The 20,458-nt window shown below is 43.3% G+C and overlaps 1 protein-coding gene across 1 annotated transcript in view; it reads left to right on the top strand.

Annotated features, from left to right (window-relative positions):
- Positions 1-4,931: 4,931 nt before the first annotated feature.
- PPP1R14C (protein phosphatase 1 regulatory inhibitor subunit 14C) overlaps positions 4,932-20,458 on the top strand; it is a 51,351-nt gene continuing 35,824 nt past the window's right edge. The window contains exon 1 of the mRNA XM_048936196.1: positions 4,932-5,323. Coding sequence (XP_048792153.1) covers positions 5,066-5,323 — 258 coding nt within the window. The 5' untranslated portion in view covers positions 4,932-5,065. The remainder of the gene's footprint in view (positions 5,324-20,458) is intronic.

Here is a 20,458-nt window from a genome sequence, read left to right as displayed (position 1 = left end):
TATGGCTGCAAGAATGAAAAGGTCCACAGTGCTGGGAGGGATAGTTTAACACAGTTAAACACAGTATCTTTGGAGTATTCAACATCACAGCCTCATGAACGGTGGCTGAAAATGAAAACAGCATCATAGTGTGTCGGGGGAGACAAGGAAGTTGCCAATCAGAGGGAGGGACATTAATTAGGACACGGAAAGTAAAAAAACCACTTAGAGACACAGAGCCCATTAACAGCACATAGCCCCAAGCTAAATTCAAGTGGGAGACACAGAAATGGCAGTTATAAGCTGACTGACACACATGGGCTACCGCTGTGCTAACATCAAAGCCCAGTTCTGCAATTGTTTGTGAGCAATGCAGCATTCCCAAACCACTTCTGCTTATTGATGGGGAGGATCTGGGAAAGGCAATGTGTGTGTGTGACCCTGTACCAGATTTGAGGGGTGAAAACTCCTTTGAGATGGACAGGGTATCACTGCTCATCATTGATGAAACATTTTTCTTGCTTGGGAATAGCATTAAATAATTTTGTCCAGTGCCTTCGTACTTCTCAGAGGAAGCCAGTGTGGACAGGGCTGACTATCTGTCTGATGGAAATTTACAATAATTATGAAAAAAAGAAGCCATGGGACAGTGCTAGCGTGCCTGGAGCAAAGTGTCAGAGCTCACCGACAAGAATGGAATGCAGAGTTCTTACATGGCAGGGTAGTCCATAGACAATGACAGTCTGGCATTACAAAAATAATGGAGTCAAACATTACATACTCAGGAGATTCCCCAGCAACTCCTAACTCAAATATTTTTTTAGCAAGCCAAAGAGTACAAGCATGAAAAAATTCCAGTATTCTAAGAATGTAGAAAAGCTAATGTGCGTATCAAGAAGGAAATAAGATCACCAACTGATGTGTGTTTTGCATCTGAAAGAGTTTTGTGTTGCTAAAAATCTCCAACAAATGGTCAGCCTTAGAGTCTCACGCTCAATTCTAATTTCTTCCTAACCACATCGTGTAAAGCAGAAACCACCAAAGCTGCATACACATGAATCCTGTAAGAGGCAAATGATTCAGAAAAATAACAGCTATTAAAAGAATGAAATTTCATTATAAGGATAACTTGTGGAGAGTGGCACAAGAAAGACGGAATCTTGGTTTTGTCCAGAGTAGTATTTGACAGCATAGAAAAAAATTGGATTTAGACTGACTGTCACTGAAGATAATAAAAAGTCACTGTTTCCTAAAAAGTTTGCCTAGGGAAGAACATATTAACCACAGAAACAGGTCAACAGATACATTTGCTGTCCAGCACTGACAGAAGTGTCAATTGTTTGGGAAGGTAATACACCTGCTCTCCATCTGAGTTATTGTAGTGAACAGCCAGCTAACAGAGCCCTGCATGAGCCTCCTGAAGAATTAGTCTGACTAATCCTGAATATTTTCTTTGACTACACACAAGGAAGGACCATGTATCGAGTGCATAGGAAGCAGATGCAACTTCATCTTGCTTATGTTCACAGAGATTCGCACATCCACTCTCCAGGAGGAAAACATGGAAGTGCAGGTGATGCAAGTGTTCCTCTGCCCCGATGTTTCCTAATTCATGTGGTCTGCTTGCTACTGACCACAAGCCTCTGACTCTTCATTTCACCCAACATAATGCTTGTGTGAGGGACCTGCACATGATCACATGGAGAAAGCACAATATTTCAGTGGCACCGTGTTTTAGCTTCCCTTCAGTTTTACTGATCAGCTACTGGCTTCAAATGGAGTGCAGTACCAGGATGCTGATCTAGCTGCTGGAAGGTAAATCCTGATCTCTTATGCCCTGAATTCATTTCTCAGAGTAGGTCTGACACAGAGGCTAAAGGGTTGGGAAGGATTCCTTCTTCTGCCAAATTAACACGTATCTTTCTTATGGGTCCATCCATGTACAGTTCCATCAGGGTACTGAGAAGTACTTGGTAGGAGACTTCCATAGCTTCTCACTCCAAGAAGTGTTCTCACAATGCCTCCAGACACTCAGAAGTAAAACAGAGATTGTGCCCACTCAGGGTTGCATTGCTCATTCCCAGGATGTTAGCAGATCTAAACGTTTTTGCTCAACTTTGACTTTTAAACAACCACATCTTTCTTTTAAATGAAGCAAGATTGTTTCAGGAAACATTCTTGGCAGTGCTTTTTGCCCTGGGTTCCTGAGGAATGCACTTTCTTTACAAACTGAATGAAAAACCAGTGGTACATAAAGCTGCCTTGTGACAATGCTGGCAGTTCTACCCATTTCTCATCCACCCACATTTACAAAGCACTATGCATTATGCTAGAACTGTAATTTCTAAATGATAAACCCTAAGGACTTGCTTTCCCATCCCCAGCAACTCATTTTCTACTTTAAGTGCACTGTAGAAGCGCTGTTTGAAGAATGGGTGCCGGCTTTCACACATCTGCAGTGATTATAATATCTTATTAATTATAGCATTGAAAGAGTGATTCCACTAAGGCTTTCTGGAATCTCACACTGAGAGTCAATAAGAGCATGCCACCCATCTGTATGCCTGGTATTAGCAACACTACTGACTGTATGCTCCATACTGGTTATACCAGGTAACATAAATCTCAGTATTTCCTATCTGGGTCTAATGCCTCAAGCTACAGGTCCAGTGTGGAACACCTGCAGTGCTTTTGGCTCCAGAAAAGATTATGGCAACACGTTGGCTCCTCTTGCTTTATACCTCACAGAAAAGCAAGTATGATCCTTGTTGTCTTTAAAGTGTCTCATTTTACCTTCTTTCATGTTAATCAATTTTTTCTCAGACCTTTGAACTGTAGTAGATTCCAGCAACTGGAAAAACATCAGTCTATAAGGAGGGAAGTGTTTCTGCTCTAAATGGAAAAGTGTCAAGTTTTGTGGTGGAGAACCTCAGGATCAGGCTTCCAAGATGACACGCAGAGCCAAAGCCCCAAATTACAGGCTACTCCAAACAAAAAGGCACCCACTGCCCCCTTTCAAAAGCTCTTCTGCATCTTTTTGGTTTCTCTAAGAACAAACTGTAGAAAATGGTGCTTTCTTACTGTATTTACCCAAGTCCAGATTTATAAGCTGGGCAGTCCTGTGCAGCTGCAGCTGCTGTCTGAGATTGCTTGTGTCGCGGCTGAGCCAGTGGCCAGAACTACTGGCACCGGGTCAGAGCTGTGGGATGGGGCTCACTCAGCTCTGCCTGCTGCCCAAGCTCCCAGCAGGGCCTCCTCTAATGCCCAGCTGTGGTTGCCCATCTCTGAAAATCATGTGGTCTCTAAATACACACAAGGAGCTTAACTTCGTGTGCTTTGTTTTGAAGAACAGGCTTTATTTTAGATGATAATTCTAAAAAGCTATCACAGCATTTAAGACCAATAATGAGATTTTATCTCCCACCCATATTAGATTATGATCTCTTTAGCAGCACAAGCTGGGTTCCATGTAAGTTCCATGATGAGGCTGGGATGCCTCATGCTGGCTGGCTCAGTGGTGGTGTCAAATAAAGAGAGCAGCAGAGGCTGAAAGGCTGCCGCTACCATACAGCCTGCCATGCAGCAAATGCATTTGCCTAGGGCAGGCTGAGGGCCCCAGGGCTGGATGCAGTACTGAAGGTTGCACCTGGAGTACTGCACTCAGGCCCAGGTCCTCCAGAACAAGAAAGTCATGTTGCAGGTTCAGAGGAGGGCCACTAAGGTGATCAGAGGGCTGGAGATCCTCTACCTATGAAAAAAGGCTGAGGGAGCTGACCTTACTTGCCTTGGAGAAGAAAAGGCTCTGGGAAGACCTCACTGTGGCCTTCTTGTTCTTGAGGGAAGCTTGCAAACAGGAGAAGAACTGACTTTTTACATGGTCTGATAGTGATGGGACAGGGGGGAATGGCTTTAAACTAAAAGAGGGAAGATTTAAGTAAGCTGCTAGGTGGAAATTCTTTACTCAGAGGGTGGTGACGCTCTAGCACAGGTTGCCCAGAGAAGCTGTGTGTGTGTGCCCCATCCCTAGAGATGTTCAGGGTTAGATTGGTTGGGGCCCTGGGCAGCCTGATCTGGTAGGTGGCAGCCCTGCCTATGACAGGGGGGATGGAAGTGCATGAGCTTTAAGGTTCCTTCCAGCCCAGGGCATTCTGTGATTCTGTGATTCTATGATTCTATGACATGCCTAGGTGTTACAGCTGACTTTCTGCCCTGTGCTGCCTTCACACTCTCACCAGAACGTGCTCTGAGAGTGCTGGACACGCTCCCCCACAGCCATATAGGGTTATGGGACACTGGATGATTTCAATCTCATGTCTGAACACGTGGGAAGCTAACTCCTGTCCCTTGATGCAGCTGTTTGCTGTCGGGTCCAGCTTGGGGCCCCTAAGCAGAGCCTGCCTTAGGTCAGCTGCTTACTTGCAAACTTGCAAAATATGCTCACAGGTGTCTTTCAGCATGTGCTGGGCCATCGTGGCTCCACTTGGTGCCTCCTGAGAGGTGCCTTGCCACGCTAAATAAAACACTGCTGCTAAATGGTGCCGTCACACTGATGCTAAATGGTGGCTTTTAGAACGACAGCCATCTTCCGATGGCTAATCCTTATAGGAACTGCTGAGAGCTCGCAATATTTGCTTTCTATTTGGATCCACTGTCCTGGAATCACTGACCCCCCTCCCCAACCCCAATTCCCCCCAGCCCCCTAGCCTCGAAGAGCAGAAAACGATCGCGTGCAGATAGGCGACACCGACAACCGCAGTGCATACGGCAGGGCAGCGCGAGCATTTTCTCTGAACAAAACGCCCGAAAGCCCATAGCTCCCGCTCCGGGGCCAGCAGCGGGCAGCCCGGCAGCCGGGAGGGGCGGGCCGGGCCGTGCCGTGCCGTGCCGTGCCGTGCCGTTCCCACCCCGCCCGTGCCGCCCCTTCGCGGAGCTCCTGCCCCGCCCCGCGCCGGCACATCCCTCCCCGCGGCGGGGCCGGCCGAGCCTCCGTGCCATGCCAGCCTTTAAACGGCAGGTGCGGGGGAGCCAGCCAGACGCACCGGCGGATCTGCGGTAGCGGCGGGCGCCTATCGGCTCGGAGCGGAGCATGTCGGTGGCGACCGGGGGCAGCGAGGCGGCGGCAGCGGGCGGTGGAGGCGGCGGGGGCCGCGTCTTCTTCCAGAGCCCCCGCGGCGGCGGAGGCTCGGGGCGGGAGGACGCGGTGTCGGCGGCGGCGGTGCAGGTCCAGCAGCGACGCCACCAGCAGGGCAAAGTGACGGTGAAATACGATCGGAAGGAGCTGCGGAAGAGGCTGGTGCTGGAGGAGTGGATCGTGGAGCAGCTGGGGCAGCTCTACGGCTGCCAGGTGCGGGGACGCGGCGCGGGCTGCCTCTCGCGGCTGCCGCAGAGCCCCTGCCCGCCGCGGGCACCGGGACCTGCCACCGCCGGCTCCGGGCGGCGTCCTCGGCACGGAATCCCGTCCCGCAGAGGGGCGACCCGGGGGCAGCTGCGGCAGTGGGGGAAGGAGGGGAGGAAAGGGTCGTGAGGGGGCGACCGGCGGCGCTCCGTGTCCTGCCCTGTCCCCGCCCGCAGATGCGGTGGGCGCTGCCGGTGGGCTTCGGTGAGCAGACGGAAGGAAGGAAGGTCGTGAGAGGGAGAACTGCGAGCGCCGATATGGCCGTACTTAGTGTATTTAAGTCGTGAACGTCAACGCCGTCTTTGAATTTTCTTCTGTAGAGGGTGTATGCACGGGAGGGCTTTCAAGATTATTCAGAGGCATAATAACAGTTGTAAGTAAAGGAGCTTTGTCAAAGCTTCATTGGAAATGTAGCTCTACTCCCCAGGGCATCCTATTTCTCCCCCGCCCTCTCTCCTCAATACTTAATATTATAAAGGCTTAGAACATTCAGTCTGAGCTGAGACTCACTCGTGCCTTTCTCATCTGTAGGATCTAATTCACCTTCATTAATGTCTTCCGAAGGGAGATTTGTTGGAGCTTAATGTGTGCTTTGTAGCTCACATCCCCAGAGCCAGCATCTCACCTCTGTGCTTGAGGTGAAGCAGAGGAGAGCCTGGCTGCCTTGAGGTGAGGAGGTAAGGGCCCAAGTGACTGGGCCTTGGTAACCAGCACGTATGTCATACAAAGAAGCTCCCTTCCATCTTGAAACTAGTTTATCAGCAAATTTGTCAGAAGCATTTGCCTTCATCAAAAATGTGCATGTGACAAGTGAAGCCTTCTTAACTATTTGCATCCGTGAACCAAGGGAAGACATAAATGGAAGCTGGTTTAAAAACAAGCAGCTGTCATCTTGGTGTGAATTGCCTTTGCAGCCATGCAACCTGTAGGCTGTGAAGAATTCTTTGAGGTCAGAAGTACTTACATCTGTTTGCAACTGGTGAATTAGTGACAGTGTGTGGGGATGTGGTCCAATAGCTGGCTTGCTGCATCTCCTGCCTCTGGTTTGACTCATGTTGCTCAAAACACGCAGCCTGTTTGGGCAATGTGCTTTTAACATGTGCAGGCAGTTCTTAAAGAAGGGTGTCATGTTGGACTAAGCTAAAGTCAAATAGCTAAAGAGCTATTGCTGCTCTTTACAGCATTAAAATAACTGGTTTGTTGTGTACAAAAGCCTGGAGAATATACGTTTGAGTCTTTTCCTCGCTGTTGGTATTATTTCCAACTGAAACAGGAGGGCTCCCCAGTAAGGTGGAAATAATATATGATTGCTTAAAAGGAGTGTTTTTTTTTTTTTTTTTTTTTTTTTTTTTTTTTTTTAAACAGTTCCTTTTCTAGTATGTCTTTTATATGGGGGGAAAAATGGTTTGACACAACAGGTGACAATGTTTATAGCTTTGAAGACTGAGGGCAAAATGTGTAGGTGTTCTGCTCTTTGCTGTCACACTGGAGCTCTGACTGGTGTCAGCACTGATGGCGGTATGAAAAGGTCAAGCAGTTAATATGCTGTCAAAATCAAGCTGAAGGTGCATGATGAATATAGTGAATAAAGGCGATAGCAACTTAATGGAAGATGCATTGCTGGAATCTGCCCGATTTACTTCTAGGCTTATGGATCTAGCTCTCATGCTGAAACTTCATCGCCTATGCGGAGTTGATAACTTCGTCTGCAAACTGGGAGGCATTGTGGGAATTGCACCTTCTGTGAAGTATCTACCACAACTTCCTTGCTGTGATGGCACTTCAGTTCTGAAATAACCTCAAATCTTCAAGCGTGTCAGAAGTAGCCATAAAATTACTAATCCTGAAAGAGCCAAGGGGTGTTGGTATTTTGCCTTTATTCTGATCTGAAGCTGTGCTTTTAAGGAGCAATGAGCTCCATTGCTAGGAAGAACAGGAATAAGAAAGCAGAGGGTACTTGCAGGGCACCACACTGCGACTCTGCCAGAGTCCTGGGTGTCTGTGGAACTGAGTAAATGTAGTGCCTATCCACTGTTTGGTCTTTAAATAATATTTTCTGCTGAATTATGCCAAGATTTATTGGTAAATGGACGCTTACAGAAAGATTCCCTTTACTCAGAGCTGGACAAGTATTCATAATCTCTCAAGTCACTCTCTCTCTCTTGCAAGTTGCATCAGTTTGTGAGCATGTCTTGGCTTGGTGACAAAGTTTAGCAGATGAGGTTGGGGATTAAGGAAATAGGTTTGTTTGTGCACTCTTTCAAGTGAATCTTGGTTTTAACAGGTCTGATTTCTAAAATTAGATGCCAAATTAGGTAATGATGCTCGTGGAATGCTGTTTAGAAGGAAGTGTTCAAGGTGACTTTTGATGGTGGCCACAGATGCATGATCCAAATACCAGCCATAGATAAGGCTGCTTCTACACAAAGCAGTTTCTATGGACAGAGACCATTCTGAATGGTGAAAGGTTACCATGGCAGTAAACTTCAGTGGGACCAGAGTCTCCTCAGCAGGACTCAATTGGCATCAGACCCTGCCAGCCTAGCATACTAAGGACAAATGCTTCAGGTGGACATTGGGCTGGCTGTTTGCTCTTAGAGCTGCTGTCATCTAAAAAAATAAAAATAAAAATTAAAAAAAAAAATCTGTAGCCCATTCATTTTGGTTTATGTGATGAGGATGCAATCTCAAATTAGTGCATTGAAAATGCAGTTCTTCAACCACAGGGCTTGAACTGACTTCAGTGTCACTCTTTACTAGGCATCTTGTTTCTAAAAATAGTTTCTCCAGATGCTTCACGTTTTGGGCTAAACTCATTATTGGTTAAGAATTGCTAAATAATGCTGCACAGAACAACTTTCATCATCGCCATTTGTTCTGCAATAATTTGTAACTTGTATGGCAGCACGTAACAGATGAGAGCCTAGATTTCCAGATGGATCTACCTTGTGTGTACCTACCAAACTTGTACGACTTTAAATATTATAAAAGCAAATAGACTTGTCCCCGGAAACCATTTAGATTTTCAAGTACATCACTATGCCCAGTGGTACTGTCTACTCATGAGTACAGCATTTGCTATAGATGACAGAATGCTGATGGAATAAGAGCACAGAGGACATACAGTTTTTATGCAACATTAATAAACAATGAAGAAAGATTTTTGCTGACCTATGGGTTTGTTGCTAAGTATTTTTTTTAATGCAAAGATGTGGATGTACAAATCAAACAAGCCCGTAAGTTTTGTGTGCTAGAAGTTCCTTCTAACATAAGCTGTTGCTGAGTATATTGGATAATCAATTGTTTTACTAGAGTAGTCTATAATCATGTATGGCTACCAGTGCTTAGCATAGGCTATGATCTCAGTGTGGAAGTAACAGGGAATTATGTTCTAACTTGCACCCTTTCCATTCCAGAGCAGCTTACACATATGGAATTCTCTGCTTAAAAATTCTAGAAGAAATGACAGCTGGGAAGGCTGCCTGCTAAAGCCCCTCAAAGACTTTATTTCAGAGCACAGAGCTGTGCCAGATTGGAGATTGTTGTTGCATAGGATTTTTTTCTATTCCCTCATATGTGGACGCTACAAGGACAGGAATGGCTTAAAGCCCTCAACTGGGTGAGCGGTTTCGTGTTGGCAGGGCCAATCATTGTGGCCCTTAGTTTAAAAATAAAAATAAAAGGTATTGGTGGGAATGGGAGGAAAGGGAACTGTTTAAGCTGTTCCTGCATGGACTGATGTCCCTTCCCTTGGACTTTCTCTGGGAGAGCACTCTATTTAGACATCTTTGTGGAGCTGCTGGGATACGCTCACAGAACAGCTTGTCTCTGGTGTAGTGTCAGAGTCTGCCAGTCTGTACATGTTTGACTTAAAGCTGTTTGGTGCTAGATGGGAGAAAACAAGAGGAAGGCCCTTATTTAGGCTGCAGAGGTAGATCATAAAAGTGAGAACTCCCCGACGCTCCCTTTCCCTTCCTACCGCACACACTTTTGGCTGCAGTGGTAAAGCTGATGGTGAAGTGTCAGTGTAAAGAGTTGCAGGAAAGGTGTGTGCTCTGCCTTGTCAGGCTTTCTGGAAAGGATGGGTTTTTGCAAGATGGACTCTAGATACTTAACAGTGCCTTTGAATAAATTAGCTGCCTTGACAATTCCCAAAATATTTTTTTTAATACTGAATCAATTTGCAGACTGAGTATTGATGGTCTTCCAAGAGCAGTGCTGCTTATGCAGAACAATGAGATGCTGTCTGGGGTATCAGTTCCTGTGTAGCTACATCCATACAGACCTTTTGTGACCTGATGAGCTCTGCTGCAGCTGTTTCTCTCCCAGATGTTTGGGACTGTATACAGATGGGCTATCAACTTTCTGCATGGCATGAACTGCCTTCTTCAGCCCATTCCTAGCAATCAGACTCTGTGCAGTCCTGTGCAGCTGAGGCAGTTGCTAGAGTTGCTGGTGGTGTAGTTTGCTCTGTTTTGGGAAGAATGCTGTGTATAAGGGACAAATACTTTCTTTTTTTCCTTTGTAAGGGCACACCAGTATTTCCAAAACAGTGTGCTCAGCATGCAACTGTGGTTGCTTCTTAGTTCTGTGGATGTGATTGTGTGACTGGGGACTACTTATTCCTCAGGCTACTGTGAGGTAATGTTTGGGATTTATGACTTGTTTCTTACAGAGGTGTTTGTAAGGAAATCCACCAAATGAAACACCCCAACCACAAACTTGCTGACGGGCTCTTTGAATAGACTTCCTCTGACTTGGACAAAGGCTTTACAAATGGTAACTGTGTGTGAACTCATTTCCAAAGAGATCGCAAGTGGAAATAAAATGAAAATTAGAAAAGAGGAGGAGGGAGACTTGTCCATTGAAAATAAGCCTGCCAATAACAAGTGTAATGAAGGATTCCTTCCTTTAGGAAAATGAGTATGACAATTTAGATGCATTGGAGGAAAGTGTTTAGATGTTCATCACATTGCTTAAATTCAGAGTTATTTCTTTTGGATTATTATTACTGGTGTCAGGTCCACAGCATGGAGACTCTTGTGGGCAGAGACCCTGCTCAGCAGCCAGAGCAGGGCAAAGGTTGCTATAATCAGAGACCTGCAAAGAACACAGCAACGCTGGCATAGCAGAAGTCGTGTAGCAGCTATGTAGAGATATTTGAAGAGTCCCAAGAGTGGAAAATAGGAAGCCCAAAGTGGCTTATAACATGCTTGAAGCTGTAAAACAATTCTTGTGAAATTCATGCTTCTGCTTTCAGAGAGGGTGGAATTAAGTACCTGCTAAGGTGCCAGCCACCTGCTGGCAGTGAGGCTGGAGCCCTTTGTCTCTAAAAGTGCTCCTTAAACTCTAATCTTAGGTTCTGAAGACCCTAATTTAGTAGGAAATGTACCACAGTTCAGCTACTTTCATCCCTTTAAAATGCAAAATTGACACTAGATTTCAAGGAGTCCAGGAAAATTATTTTTCAAACCACTTGAGCTTTGTGTAGTTTGAATGTCGTGGTTCATTTTTGAAGTAGCAGCAACATTTGTGACTGCTGATTTAGAAGCTTTACAACACAAATCTTCATTTTCCATTAGCTATTCCATATCAAGACTTGTCCTTTCCCTCTTCATTCAAGATTGAACCAGTCTCTTTGCTGGAGGTGTGGGTGTGATTGCTTTATGACAAAGCAGAGAAATAATTGATTGCTTACATCACCTTTCATAATTGTGCTTCTTATAAACAGTATTTTCCAACCGTTGTTGCTACAAGGACTCTTCTGCCTTTAGGCAAATCACTTCATGTAGTCAGTGCTTGATTATCCAGAATGATGAGTGAGTGAAGAGAAGATAGGAAAACTGTGGATTAAAACAAGCACAACAAAAACAGTTGTGAACTTCTACAGCTCATGCACTGAACAAAGAGTGGAAGCGGAGAGGGGAATTGTTGGCCTACCCTTTTCTCCTGCTCAGGTTTGTCACACAAGCTCAACCTGTGTTCCTTTTGGACTTGATAGCACAGTAATCTACAGCATGGATGCTTTATCTCCGGATACCTGGGAGCTGGCTACATTGAGCTTTGTTGCAGGACATGGGATACAGTTGTATCCCTGTACTCAGGGGCAAAATGTATGGCATGGCAAAATGGTGTCTCCTGTTATTCTCAGGGCTTCGCGTTAGCTGATCTGAACTGTGCTACAGAACCAGATGCCTGAAACAAAAATAGCCCTGTTTAAATGAGGAAAATATGTATTTCATGGTGCATCTGCCTTCTGTTAAAAGGCATAGTGAATGCTTCTAAGTAGGTGTCAAAACTATATTAAAAGATGTTCTACTTGAAATAGAACTTAATTTCACGAGTATTATGGTAGTTGGGGTTCTCGTATGACTTGACTAATTCTGTAGTGGTCCATACCTTGCAGAATCTGGCTGAACTCTTGATTGATTAGGATATGTCCATTCACTTGAAAAGGCACAGTACTTGGCCCAGATCCAACCAGTTTTGTAGTGCTTGCTTCTGCACGTAAACTGAAGCAGTTCTCTTAAGAGTGCAGAAAATGCTTGTGACAAAACATGCTGTCCCATCTCTAGCCTACTTCAGTCTGAGTTATGGTCACCTTGTCTCTTGTCACCACAGGTGATAAAGCAGCAGCAGTATCAACCCATTCTTCTAGCAGCCTTGTGTCTTGCCTGTAGTGTAGGTCCTAGTTCTCTTTTTTTCCCTTCTCTTTTTATTTTCTTTCCCTTCATCTAACTCCAGAAACTTCTCTTAGACAGCAGCAATTGAGTAGGTTACACATGGCCATCCATCTGTGTCACTGCAGCTTTTGGCTGCCTGTCATAAAGCATTGTGACATGTGGAATTATCCAAGTCAAGATCTCCCAGAGTTAATAACTTTGGAGAAGGGGAGGACAAAAATCTTAATTGGATGCAGTCCATACAGTGGCAGTATGACTGCATTTCAAAGGTAGAACAAATTTAGCATGTTAAAAATCTTGGAATGAGGAACTGTTTTGGCAGAGGTGTGCACTGAAACAAATCAAATGGTCTTTGAAGTGATAAGTATTTAATTCTGAGGCTCACATTTGAGCAGCAGAACTGTTACCTCTTTTCCCCCTGAGGAGCATGGTATCTATTCTAGGAAACCAGTTCAACGCCATTTCTTAAACTATTTTGAGGCATCACACAGATCACAGGCCTGGAAGGCATCTTGTATCTTTTTAATGCGAGTGATATTAATCAGTAGTACAGATCTAGTAGATCTGAACCTAGAAAAAAATGTGTACTATAGATCTTTATTATACTGTTGATAGCTTAATTAATTCAGTGTAATATGGTTCTGCATGTGGAGCAAATCTGGCACAAAGAGAGCTTTAGTTTAAAGAGGCATAATGGCAAGGATCTAATGCTTGGTTTGTGTACTGAGTGACACATCTTTTGGATGGAGAACAGTTCTGAGTGCGATACTAACAAGGAGATCGCACGCTTCGTTCCTGTGTATTGGACATCACAAATGCATGTGATGGCACAGTGAATGCCTAATGAAAATCCTTGTATCACACTGTCTTAATAGGATTACTTTCTGGAAGATAGAATTGGGAAGGATCTCCTAGTTCACAGAGCCTGCTTTCTCATTTGCAAATAAGCTCTTTACATTTCATATAGTTTGTTTTTTTTTTTTTTTTTTTTTTTTTAACAGGGCATCTGTGTTATACATTTCTTTTGAATTATTTTATGGGATTAAATATACCTTTTACACCTGTAAGGAACTAGGCTCTCTCTTTTTTTCTGAATTACAAAAAAGACACAGATAAAAGACCTGTGCTTACTTGGGGTGGTCTTGCCTGAACTCTCACTCTGGGATGGAGTTTAAATGGATTGTAAATGCATTTTATCATCTGTCCCTACACTGATTATTATCAGGGTCAAGTGATGGTCACAGTAGAGAGAGATGAGTATCAAGGCAGTAGGGCTCTGCTGTAGGTCACTTGTTAGCTTACAACAGAAGTCTGCAGACTTCAGGGAAAATGTACTGACTAATATTTTATAGAATTAATTTAACTGTCCCTCTGCTGCCATCTGCCATGTGGCAACAAAATGTAATATAATATTGGTGGAAAGATTTAGTCTCTATTGCCATACCACCAACATCCACCTCTTACACTGTGGGCTAACATGGTAAAGTGGGAGGCATTGCTTTCAGAGCAGCCCATGTACTTCAAACACAAAGGATGCCTTGAACTTTTGCAGTTGATTGCTTTCTATTTTGAAGGCTAATACCTGAAGCATGTATTGCACTTTATGTCAGAAAGGAATAAATAGAATAAATTCTTTAGGATTCTTGGTTTTACTGTGCTGCTGGTAGGTGATTGAGCTTATTTAGACTTTTTGTGAAACTATTCCAGCTTCAGGTGCACTGAGGCAAAACTGCTTCGTCTTCTTTACAAGAAAATTAACAGAACTTACTGAGTTTGGATTGTGGTGGAATTCTTCCTCTTGATATTGAAAACTGAATCTTATTTGACTGCAGAAACTAGTGTGGGGAAGAGCTGGTGGGAAGTTGCTCACTGGCTGCCAGGAACATCTCAACTCTTACTGAAACTGTTGCTGCGGTCCTAGTTTGAATCTAGAGCTGAATGGACTAGGAGTTGACTTGCTTGTAGGTATTCAACTGCTATTCATTTATCAAGAGTAAACTTGTATAGGAAAGATTTTCTATAGGGTCTTGATCAACAAATATACTTAAATGAGGAATCAAGGTCCATCCTACACTTTGTAATCTGAGGGTTGCCTTATTTTGGGTTGCCTGCTGTGGAGACGTCTAGGACTACCTCCATAAAGGAAAAACACCTTAACAATCTTTCTCCTTTGCCTCTCTTTTAATTTGATCTCTGAACACATCTTCCTGTTTGTTTCTTTTAAGTTCCTGTCAGATTTCCATTTAAAGCATTTATGTAATGACTTCAATTTTAGCTCTCACCTTGAATGTAGAAAGCAGAAGGCAGGGATATGTGCCAGAATGCATTTTAGGGAGCTTACAGTTGGAAGGAACAATGGAATGACGCTATGGCCCCACCGTCTTTGCTCCCTTTTCCTGGGGTTTGTTGTCCTCGATGGAATGGTCGAATGGTGACAGCAGATTTCTCTACTCCCTTGATCTGAGGCAGTTTAGAAAACTCATTTTAAATAAACCTTAGGCAATGCTCTATCGTTAACAGTCTGGGGACTTGCCCAGGGAGTTAACTGTTTTCTCTGGCCCCTGGGGAAGAGGAGTGCCGGCTTTGGAGCATGTTGAAACTCCTGCTTACATCTCTTGACATTGGTGGACTAGAGCCAAAATGCATCAACTGCAAGTCCCCAGCTTGCGTGCTGCTCAAAACTGGTATCTGGGAGGAGGCATAGCAGTCATCACAATGCAGGGTACACTGCTACACCACCCCTTGAAGGAACGACTTTCTGCAGACTATGGGAATCTCTCCTGATCTCTTACCAATCAAATTTCTGCAACAAGAAGTTGCTCCTGTGTGTGCGCAAGTTGCTTGTTTTGATTCCACTGGATAAAACAGTTTTCCCCTAGAGAAGACAGGTTTCTTGTCTCCCTTGTCAAATCTGAAATGACCTAATACTTTTGACCGAAGAAATGTTTGTGCTGGAAAACTGTCTGTTATTCCAACCAATAATGGTTTAATTGATTGGTTAGACAAACATTATAGAATCATAGAATGGCTTGGAAGGGGACTGAAGGGTTGTGTCAAATACTTGATGTACTCTCGCAAGTGTGACTTTTGTGGTAGAAGGCAGTTCGTACGTAACTTCTTAGGATAGAGGACTGGAGGCTAATGTGAATTGGACAGGACTGCTGAAGCTGATTGTCTTGGGGAGGACAATTTAGAGGCATTTTATCTCACGTGCTCCTTCCTTGTGCTCTCTTAAGAGTTCTGATGGAGTAATTAATCCTTGAAGTGTCCCAAGAGGCAAACCTTCTTAATTGCGCTGCCTTAGCATAAATCCTCAGAGCATAAAAGGCCTGGTGTTGATCATGTTTGGTTGAAATGTTTTCTTGAAGTGTTCCTTGGGTCTTTATCACCTCTTCTCTGAAAAGCAGTCAGTCTGTCAAATTTGAGGTTGTCAGGCATTCTGCTAGGAGAGCATAACATCATTGCTCTGGAGAAAGCTGCTGGTGAATTTCAGGGTTTCTCTGAAGTTTCTCTGGGTTGATGTTTAGGAACTTTAGCTACTTCTATATGAGCTTCATTCCCCTATGAAAAGGAGGCAGATCTTTACGTAGGCTAGAAGAGCAGTTCCAAACACTGTGTGTGGTTTTTAAGTAAAGCCTTATTTGTGTGAAGGTGCAAGAATTAGGTATATAGAAAACTAGAAAATGCTCTGCATGTTCCTTCTGTGTTGTCCAGCTGTGGAGCTCAAGGGACATTCACACTTTGCTTCCAAGTAGCACTGCTTGCTCTTATAAGCACTATTTTTCCTAGATGAGAAGTCCTCTCTCCAGCTTCTGATTCATCATTACCCTCTGTGTGGTGCAACAACAGAACATGGGCTTAGCTGACTTCTCTCTATTGCATTCTTCCCATGTGCAGAATTATGCACAAACCACAGGGAAGAAGTCAGCTTCCATTATTCTGAGGTGAATACTGGCATGCTATTGTGGATAAGGCAATGATAGGGATGTCCTGTGATATCTCTGTGGAAAATCATTCCACTGGCATAATCCTCAAAGTGCCAACATTTAGTAAGCTCTTGATGGCTTAACTTACTGCACTGCTCCAGGATGACTGTGTAACAGTGATTTGGAGTACAGTGTGTATTTGCTAATTCCAAACTATTTCTGCCTTGTGTGAAAGTGCATGAGGATAAAAAACATGACGTGTCCTCCCTATCTGCTTTGGAGTGTTTTATTTAACAGAAGTGACAACGATGCCTAGACTTAGCATGTCCTATTTTTAAATCAAGAACACAAGGCATTTGCTCTGGAGACAACTCTTGACTTTTAATGAATATTTTGCTGAGTTCAGATCCATGTCACGGGTATGGTTTAAAAAGTGCTGAATGTTTCCCTCTTACACTGCTTAGTGTAGTTTGTGATCGATGCCTCTTCTTCGTTTAGTAATTTTGCACGTTAGTGGATCCTTCAGTCTTCTTTAAGAGATGCACAAATGAGACAAAAATTTCTTAACCATCATGTTATGAATTTCTTTTTTTCTTTCTTTTTGTTTTTTTAAAAAAAGGTGAGGTTTTGACAATTCCCTTATGAAAACAGTAAAATACCTGTGTTAATTCTCAAGAAGGCTAAATGGAGCCTCAGCATTTCTATGACTGGGTGTCAGTTCCTTCTCTTACTAATCACAGTGCAGCTGCAGTTTCTTTGTTTTCTCTGTGTAGTTGTCTTGGTTTTAGCACAACTGTAATGAATAGATTTTTCTTTATTTTAATATTTTAAACTTATACCTGAGTAAAATAATTGGTATGTGTTGTTACAGGCAGTTATTTTTGTGTGAGCAAAGTGATATTTTGGCATCCTAAAATGTTTTTCTTAAATCACATCCTCTCACCAATTGATTTTATTTGGCATTTGATAAAGATGATAGAAAGCTACAGTCATTGTAACAGAGGATTGACTTTTATGCCAGAATTATGGGCACCATGAGTTGTGGAATTCTCAAAATTCAGAATCTTTAAGCACTTGGTCTTGTATTTCTTATGGTGCTTGTTTTTCATAATTTAGTAGCAATGATGTGAATCCCAGCTAACCTGCTGCTCCTTGTTGTGTCTTGCCCACACCTCCACCTGCTGGCTGCATCCCTGCTTTTACTGCTTGTGGCTGTGGGGTAATTTACCCACTTAGAAAGCATACCACAAGGGCCTATCTGCCTTGAGAACTGCTCTGAAATTTAAGTGCTTAAGAGAATGGAGAGTTTGGGAACCATTAGGGAACCCTTGTCCTAGAAAGTGAAAATGCTACAGTTGTTGATAGGGCTGGGAGAAGACTGAGATTTTGCCACTCTCCTTCCACCTATTTTTCCACTGCAGTGTTTGCCAAGCAAGTCTTCCAATAGGAGGGAGAAAATACTCCTTGAGAGCTTGCTTCTATACATCTCTGTAGTAAGCAGTGGAAGGATATCTACTCCCCTTGAACAAACGGTTGGCTCATCAGAGAAAATGGGAAGCTGGGTGGGCCTGGAGAAGTAAAGGTAAGGTAGAGGTGGTTGAATTAATATAGAAGTCAAAGGCAGACTGCCTGTTGTTTTCCCATTTTTCCACACTGTTTCTTTCCCTACTGAGTACTTCTTGCCCAGATATGTGGGTAAATGTCTGCTTGCTTAAACTGTGCTGGCTTGCTTCTGGCAGTAGGATTATGGTCAGTAAAAAGTGTTAATTTGATTTTAAAAGGAAAAAAAAAAAAAGTACTTTTTCAGAACTGTGCTTTCTCCTAGTGCCCCTAGGTCCCTGACCCAACTTTTCTTCTATCTTTGTCTTCTTTGTTTGGCTTCAAAGACTCAAAGGAATGCTCACATTGTAGGTGTAGAGGAAGAGGGAACATCTGAAGTCAGGGATTATAGGAACAATGAGGTTGACAGTGGCTGTGTTTTAAGTTTGCTTCTCTTGCTCTAGAGGTTGCTTCGGGTACAGAATTTTGTATGTTAGGAGAACTTGTTTGAATAAAGTTTAAAGCAACACCAGTATTGGAGAATCTACAGTAACAGTGGGAACATATTAGAGGGAGAGATAACACGATCACTCAGCTGCTGGCATTTCTGTGATTAAATGAGGGTGTCTCTACATCTTTCTTGGAAGGCATGATGTGTCCAATTGCTTCTAGGGAATTTGTCCAATGTTTTTTGGTAACTTCTTCTGCAGAGTCTGGGCAGGTGTCTTCAGGGATGCTTGTGCAGTTGCCGACTTGCTCTAATCTTACCACTGATTGGTGAAATGGTCTGGGCTGACAGGTGTTCAGTAAGATAAACTGCTGCTGGCGTTTCATGGAACAGCAAATACCAGGTCCAAATGTCTGAGTTGCAGATTGTAGTAAAAACAAAGTAATGGACACTTATGAGCTGATTTTCTGCACTCTGTGCCTCTGAGAGGAATGTTATGAAGCAAATTTTTTAATAGAACAATTTTCCACTTGCTGAGCCCAGCTTAGTACTTTAACTATGGTACAAACAGTGTTAGAATGTAGTCATCCTTTAACATTAGTCTCAAAGTGACCTGTTCACTGCCATGTTACACCATATGCTTTTATCCCAGACTCTCACCATTTCCTCATCCTTTCTACTTTTTTTTTTTTTTTTTTTTTACCTTTATAAGAAGGCAGAACCTGAACTATACTTGCAATTATTTCCACAGTGCTGAACAGAGATGTACTTCTGAAATCTGAAAGCAGACTGGCTTTCTGTGCCTTGAAAAAAGCAGGTTTTTTTTTTTTTTTTTTCCCTTCTGATTTTCACACCTGCAGTGTTAGGCATAAAAGCAATGAAGCTGGAGTGTGTCTGACTGTATTCCAACTATGGCTTGTTTTTCTTTCACCAGAAATTTGCATGATTCTTTCTTTTAGCAGTCATCTAGGTTTCTGCTTTTCTGCTTTGCAAGCGGTCAGTTGCAAAATCGATGTCAAGAAAGTTGCATTAGAAGTTTTTTGGGGAATTTCTTGCCCCCAAAGAAAAAGTGCACAGACAAAGCAAAAGGAGGGAAGCCATCTGTGCATTAACAAAGTCTGACTATTGGTGTGGAAGACTTCATTTCTGAGTGTTTCTTACAGCTATTGGCTCAAGTGTCAGAAGTTTGGACTTATGGGAGGGAGCTCTATTTCTAGATGAGACTTACTGTGGAAGTTAGTCTGCATGCCAGGGACTGAGAGTTTTGAAGGTATCCATACAGATCCAGCTGTTTCACCAGTCAGTGTCTCTTTTACCCCAATGGGAGCATGTGCGTCACACCACTCATTTACTTTTTGTGAAGACTTGTTTTTGACATGCATCTTCCTAACATCCAGTGTATGAAGAGACCTGCAAAGATTCAGGTAGATGAGAGAAGAATAATTGGATAGTACGTACTGTTGTTCTAGCAGTGTAAGCCAGTCTCGGCTGCTGCTGTGTTAATTGTGTCTTAAAGGAAAAATATCAGCTGGCTAATGGCAGGTTTGAAAACAGAAACTTACCCTAACCTATTCATTTCCTAAGAGATGAGCATTTCCAGTCCTAATGATCCATTTAACTACAAGTATTAAACACACACCTCAAGAAAAAATATTTGCAATTAAACAGGAAGAAGCCTGTTAATGTAACTTCGAGGCTGAATGGTTGAGGACAGTCAAGTAACCTGAAGATAGATTTTAAAACAGGTTAGCTTTAGTGCAATGCTTACTGGTAGTATTTTATTTTTCCTGTTTCCCAGGTAAATATGTACATTGCTTTGATTCTGAAGTGCAGTCTCAAATGCTCAAAGGATAATGAACAAAGCATCAGAACTAAGGGCTAACTCAGCAGTTCATCCACATTAGAGATGGAAACAGTCACATTATGACTTGCCTGTTGTCACATAAATACTTCTTGGTGAGATCTGACTGAGAGGGTGTTACCCTCATTCATTGGTTTAATTGGAAGAGCACTTCTATTCTGTACCTGTAATTCCACTTTCAAAATGTGGAGCTCTTTACTCTTCCGGAACAAACTTACTTGTTAATAGTAAGCTTCTGCAAGTTGAATGATAGTCTTGCAGTGCCGAGATGAGTTTGGTGTTCAGCTGGATATTTTTTCTGTATACATGGTAGCCCTGTCTGTAAAACATACCTGAAAGCAGAGCAGGTGGATGGACTACGCAGGATCTCTAGTACCAGAGTACCTGTAGGCAGTGTGAATTACTGTGTGTTCCTAGGCACTTCACTCACATATGCCTGTTGCTAGGACTGCCAGTGTTTTATTCTGATAGCTTTTTCTGCGGCAGTTAACTGAGCGGCTCTTTATGTACCAGAGAACTGTGGAAACTTGTCTGTCCTTGGGGCGTGTTTTGAGGGGGAAGGGAGGAAGATATTGTGGGAAAGCATCAAATGACTGAAGTTGCTTTAGGGCTTCAATCAAAGGGCTA

The sequence above is a fragment of the Lagopus muta genome, chromosome 2 (genome assembly GCF_023343835.1).
Source record: "Lagopus muta isolate bLagMut1 chromosome 2, bLagMut1 primary, whole genome shotgun sequence".
NCBI classification, from domain to species: Eukaryota; Metazoa; Chordata; class Aves; order Galliformes; family Phasianidae; genus Lagopus; species Lagopus muta.
This window is presented reverse-complemented; position numbering and strand designations above follow the sequence as displayed.